Source organism: Adiantum capillus-veneris, chromosome 22 (assembly GCF_014529385.1).
Source record: "Adiantum capillus-veneris isolate H3 chromosome 22, ASM1452938v2, whole genome shotgun sequence".
Lineage (NCBI taxonomy): Eukaryota > Viridiplantae > Streptophyta > Polypodiopsida > Polypodiales > Pteridaceae > Adiantum > Adiantum capillus-veneris.
The window spans coordinates 14,457,325-14,463,324 of NC_140952.1; the positions used below are offsets into that span (position 1 = coordinate 14,457,325).

Below are 6,000 nucleotides of genomic sequence, written 5' to 3' on the forward strand. Positions count from 1 at the left end.
CCTGGTGAGGGCTCCTCTTCCGGCAGATTAGCCTGGGAGCAACTGCGGAGAAGAAGACCCTCGAACATTGTACTTTTGTGATTCACTATTGGGCAATGACGACGTTGGTGGGGATGTCGTGGTGTTTAGTCAATACTATGCATGATGGTGCTGCTGGTTATATTGTCTTGTGGGTGACTACCATGGGTCTATACCTTGCACTTCCCTTCAAGGATGAATGTGGGCTTATCCTGGAGTCATCTAGGTATATTTTTTAGTCGTATAGCGGACATGCAGACTTAACGTTGTGAAGTTTTCGTCAGAGTTATGAACGATCAGTACTGTGCTAATTATTTCTATCTTTTGTGGTGCTTATGCCCTATCAACTACCTCTTTTTTGTGCTAATTTTTCCGCTTCTTTTAGTGCTAAGGCTTCATTATGGCTGAGTCTACCCTTGATCTCTCGAGTCATGACAAAAACTCAGTACATTCAACTTTGTGTTGATGTATGCTCATGTGTGTGCGTGTGGTGTGTGTTTTGTTTGGGAGCATATGTTAGTACGTAGTGCTACACCCACTATTGGGCACTGACGACGTTAGTGGGGATGTCGTGGTATTTAGTCAATACTATGCATGATGGAGCTGATGGTTATATTGTCTTGTGGGTGACAACTATGGGTCGATACCTTGCACTTTATTTTAAGCGTGAATCTTGATTCATCTAGGTATAGTTTTTAGTTGTATAGCGAACATGCAAACTTCATGTTGTGAAGTTTTCGTTGGCGTTACGACCAGTTGATACTATGCTAACTATTTCTATCCTTTTTGGTGCATATGCCCTATCAACTACCTCATTTTTGAGCTAATTTTTCTGATTTAATACTTCTTTTAGTGCTAGGCTTCATTATGGCTGAGTCTGCCTTGATCTCCTGAGTCATGACAGAAACTCAGTACGCTGAACTTTGTGTTGATGTATGCTCATGTGTGTGTGCGTGTGGTGTGTGTTTTGTTTGGGAGAGCTTATGTTTGTACCTAGTTCTACACCCACTATTGGGCATTGACGACATTTGTGGGGATGTCGTCAGTGCCTAATAGTGGGTGTAGAACTAGGTACTATGCATGATGGAGCTGATGGTTATATTGTCTTGTGGGTGGCTACCATGGGTCTATACCTTTCACTTTCCTTCAAGGGTGAATCTGGGATTATCCTGGATCCGTCTAGGTATATATATTGTACTTTTGTCATCAATCAAGAAAGAAATACCGAAAGTACACTATTGTCTGACCTTTCCAGCCATTGTTCGGGACAGACAGACCCTTAAAAACTCAACAAAACTTACTTACATGACTTCAACTGAAGATTGATGCATAGTGGGTAGAAGCATATCAAGAGTGCTTCTCTGTAACCGAAAGATGTGAGCATGAAGACCAGGTCTATAGGAAAACCCTTGAATAGAGCGTGTGACCTGAGAAATTGCAATAGAGATGCAACCGCCCCCATGTCGCAAACCCATCATGAATGCCAACTTTGAGAAGCAAACAACATACTGCCCGCGATACCGACGGTATCGCGGGCAGTAAATATGGATAACCCCATATTTACCGACGGTAAATATGGGGTTATCCAAAAGCATGGTGTAGTGCATCGCTGACGTGTCAGGTTGTGGTGAGTACGTGTAGCCCAATTGCCAGTCGTGCGCGTGCAATCATCCACACGAAGTGAGATATCCGGTGGCTGACTCTGAGGCTCCAATGCACGACCAAAACTGAAACTGACGAGCAGGAGAGATGCGCTGCTGAGATCAGTGCCCTTACGTGATAGGAGCTTGATTAGGGATAGAGCTTCCTCGAAACAACTTGATTGTGTCATCTTTTGGCGTAAATTCTCTCGGATTGGATTTGGAAAGCTATTCAAAACTGTTAGTTTGAGAGTGTACTGTTATTGTATTTGTTATATACAAGAAATCCAGGCACAAGCCTGAATTCTAGTGAATTTTGGCCCCTGTGGAGACACTGGTCGCACCTTAGTAAATTTGTTTTGAAATTGGCCTCTTTGAATTAAGCAGTTTTGCACTCTGATTTGAGGCATATGTCTGTTAAAGTTGTGTTTGTTATATGATACAAATTCATACACATTGTAGGTTGATGGTAAGACCATAAAAGCTCAAATATGGGACACTGCAGGCCAGGAGAGATACAGAGCCATTACAAGTGCCTATTATCGAGGTGCTGTAGGTGCTCTTCTGATATATGATATGACAAAGCAAGCCAGTTATACTCATGTTGAGAAATGGCTAAAGGAGCTCCGAGATCATGCAGATGTGAACATCGTGATCATGTTGGTGGGCAACAAATCAGATCTTCTCCATTTGAGGTCAGTCTCAACCCAAGAGGCAGAAACATTTGCAGAGAAAGAGGGGCTGTCTTTTGTCGAAACTTCCGCTCTGAATGCTTCCAATGTTGAGGTTGCCTTTCAGACCATTTTGACTGAAATCTACAACATAGTGAGTAAAAAAGCGCTTTCCCTAGAGGAAGAGGCCATTTCTATGCCAAAGGAAGGCAAACCGATTCCTCTTGTGGATTCACAAGAAGGAACCAAAAAGGGAGGCTGCTGCTTCTAGCTTGTAACGTTTGGGTGCTTGAAAGGTCGGATATGAGCAGGACCATGTTGGTAACAGCAAAGTTTTGAGGTAATTGTTTTTTTGAAGAATTCATTGGGTGTATACTGGTGTTCAGCTATTTGTCACCTTACTGCACAAATATGTTGAGGCCATCAAGCTAGGGCGTATTTATGAGGTGCAGTAGTACTTTGTAGTTGAGAACGTATGTTGTTGATGTGTTACTTATTGCTTCTTTATTGCTAAGTTTGAACGTGTATTTTAATCCACTTACTGGTGTGGACAATATATGTACTTTTGAGTTGTTTTTGTCGGCTGTGGTATCTGTGGGAAAATAGTAGCATAGCAACATGTAGTGAGGAAACAGGGTTTGAACTGCAAAAGTCAAGGAACGGGGTTAGCGCACAACAGGAGCCATATTATCAGAACACGTGAGCTATGTATGGATAGCGCAATGATGGATACATGAGTACACTCAGTGGAATTCATAGTCAATTTTGGATTGAAACCAATTTTTGAGCATGCATGCATGCTAAATGGAAATGTGTGTCCAAAGAGAGATAATTGGAAGAGATTGTACATGATTCCTTGATCTAATTTTATGTGTTTATTTGCCATCAAAAGTTGTGAATGCCCTATCAAATTGACTTCAAAATGGAATTATACCTCAATTGGTGCAAAAATGAGGATGCATTGTGTCGCCATTGTGATTAGTATCTACACGATTCAACACAGCATTGATAATAAGAGGAACATGAGATCGTGCTTCCATTTGATCAAATGTGTATGCCCAAACCACTTCAAATAAGACCTCGTGGAATTGTATGTAAATGATATAATGCATGTGCTCATCTTTGTGATTATTTCATTAAGCTCAGTTCAAATGCATGGTGTTTGAATGTGATGAGTGGAGCATACAGATATACAGGTGGTGACTTTTGTGTCACCGATTGTGCATGTAAGAGGGATTTGCGCTCTCTCTCTCTCTCTCTCTCTCTCTCTCTCTCTCTCTCTCTCTCTCTCTCTCTCTCTAGGGGGGCATTGGAAAAGCTAAGATAAGCTTGTTACTTGTTGATGCATAAATTACTCATTAGAAAAACTCAAGTTCAAATTGCCATCATTGAAACTTTTTCGTTGCTCATATTTGACATCCAAAATCACTTTAATCAAGAAGTTTGCATGATCACACCCAAGAAATTGAAGATCAAATCCCTCATAATCACAATGCCTCACTCAATTTGCAATCAATTGAGCTCTAATTGAATGTTTGCACATGAAATGTGTTGCAATTTCGTCGTTGATATATAGTTTGAGTCTTGTGAGGCCACAAATCACCAAATCAATGTGGCTTTAGCATAGGTACACAATCTTGAACAATTGTTGTAGCATAATGGTATTAATAGTGATTGACAATCATAGCCCACACAACATTGGAATGAATTGCGCATTCAATTATGATCAAAACCCTTGGTTTTAAATAAACACACTCAAAATTGAGTGCACACATGATGTTGGCATTATTTTAGTGCAAAATTGGATCCAAATTAGCAACCATAAAATCAATTAAGTATGAACACTTACATATTGAATTGTCATCCAAAAAAAAACCCTTGCTCCACAAGCAAATGCTAATGAACACCTAAGTGTGCTTCTCCAATTTTACCCAAAAATCAAATACTCAAATCATTTGATTATGCATCAATTGGCACAAATTCACTTTAATTGACTACAGTAATGACTCATCCTTTGATTAACAAATTATGCATATACAACACACATTAGTGGTTAAGCTAGTAAAATTAATCAATTGTTGAAAAAATTAGTGAATGGTTAGAATGTAGAATGAGGGTGTTTGGTGGAAACATAACTTGAAATTAGTACAGAATCTTGCATACACATAAAAATATGAGACGAAAGTCTACACACTCAAATCCAATATGATTAATGGTTAGTTAGCAAATATTAATGATGAAAATATTCTTACAACTCCATCCTTGACTCCACTAACTTAGATTATCTTCCCAAAATGTCAATGTTGGATTGTTGCATAGCATAAGCCAAATCCACATACAATAGACTAACATAATTGTCAATCCAAGGAGTAATAACTAGGAGGGCTTACATGCAAAGACATATGCACACACACTCAAACCTATTCAAAACAAAAGCATACAATAAAGAACATGCATACACAATTACAAGGTTAAAAATGCAAACCACACTCACAAAACCAAGCTATATAAATATGCAAACCAATTATTGAAAGTACTCATGATATGACCAAGAGTTGAAAATCAAAAGCAAAATTGATTAACGCTCTTATCAAGAATGAGAAAGCAAATCTGTTTCATAAACACAAAGGAAATAAATGAAAAAATATAGATGACAATAATGAAGATTAAACTAAGATCAAGAGTTAACAAAAACATATATCTCAAGCACCTCGTGTGTGTGTGTCTGAGAGAGAGAGAGAGAGAGAGAGAGAGAGAGAGAGAGAGAGAGAGAGAGAGAAACCATATATGTATCTTAAAACAAGAGCAACAAATGAGAGAGTACGAGAGATAGCACATCAATTGATGCACCAATAAGTACTAAGTAAATGATCGTGCATAACGAGAAGTACGGTATACCATGCGAGAAACTTCTACGATAGGTTAACCTTGGGTGTGGCCATTTGTTTATGGAATCCATACATAAGGGAACTCTTTTCATGTGCTGAAGGAAATGCCATATGGTACATGGCATGAGCATGATGGTGATATGGTATGCAATAATAGAGCCTTCTAAGGTGCATAATGTGAGGATCCCATCAAGAGATCGTGAGTGCTAGATAGGAGAGAGTGTAGAAATGTAGAGCGAGTGTGCGACATTGAGAGATGGAACAAGTGTGAATGAGCCTCTAGATACAGTAAGTGTGAGGCCATTTGTGTGTAGACTATCCTTTTTTTTTATAGGTGTGGAGAGGTGATTAGTGAGTGTTACTAGCATCTAATCGAGCTTATGGGGGGGGGGGGGGGGGGGGGGGGGGGGGGGGGGGGGGGACCATTGTCGGGAGCTCAATAAGAGCCTTTGCCTTTGTTTGGTGTTATTGTGGAGGATGATGGTGCTATGCTTTAGATAGGGCCCACATGGCCACTACCTAGAAAGGGTGGAATATATAATGATTGTTTGAATTTGAAAGAGAGAGAGAGAGAGAGAGAGAGAGAGAGAGAGAGAGAGAGGGGATGGGGTTTTACTGCTAGGGCAATGTAGGGAAGAGAGTTACAAAATTTAGAAGCTGTCTGGCTACTCACTAGCCAAGAAGACTGCCCAACATCGATGAGAAATGGTCAAGGATTCTCTTGTCCGTTGTTTTTGAACTCAATGCATGCCGGGGTACACCTTCGACACCGAGTCAAAGGTG

At 40.0% G+C, this 6,000-nt stretch overlaps 1 protein-coding gene and 1 long non-coding RNA gene across 2 annotated transcripts in view; one reads left to right on the forward strand and one right to left on the reverse strand.

Annotated features, from left to right (window-relative positions):
- LOC147428940 (ras-related protein RABA2b-like) overlaps positions 1-2,843 on the forward strand; it is a 29,016-nt gene extending 26,173 nt beyond the window's left edge. Inside the window, exon 2 of the mRNA XM_086495793.1 lies at positions 2,121-2,843. Coding sequence (XP_086351919.1) covers positions 2,121-2,600 — 480 coding nt within the window. The 3' untranslated portion in view covers positions 2,601-2,843. The remainder of the gene's footprint in view (positions 1-2,120) is intronic.
- LOC147428941 (uncharacterized) lies at positions 2,511-5,572 on the reverse strand. The gene is made up of 2 exons (XR_015185887.1): positions 5,228-5,572; positions 2,511-2,972 (listed from the first exon to the last, which is right to left on the reverse strand). It is a non-coding gene; the product is annotated as an uncharacterized LOC147428941 (long non-coding RNA).
- Between the last annotated feature and the right edge of the window lie 428 nt (positions 5,573-6,000).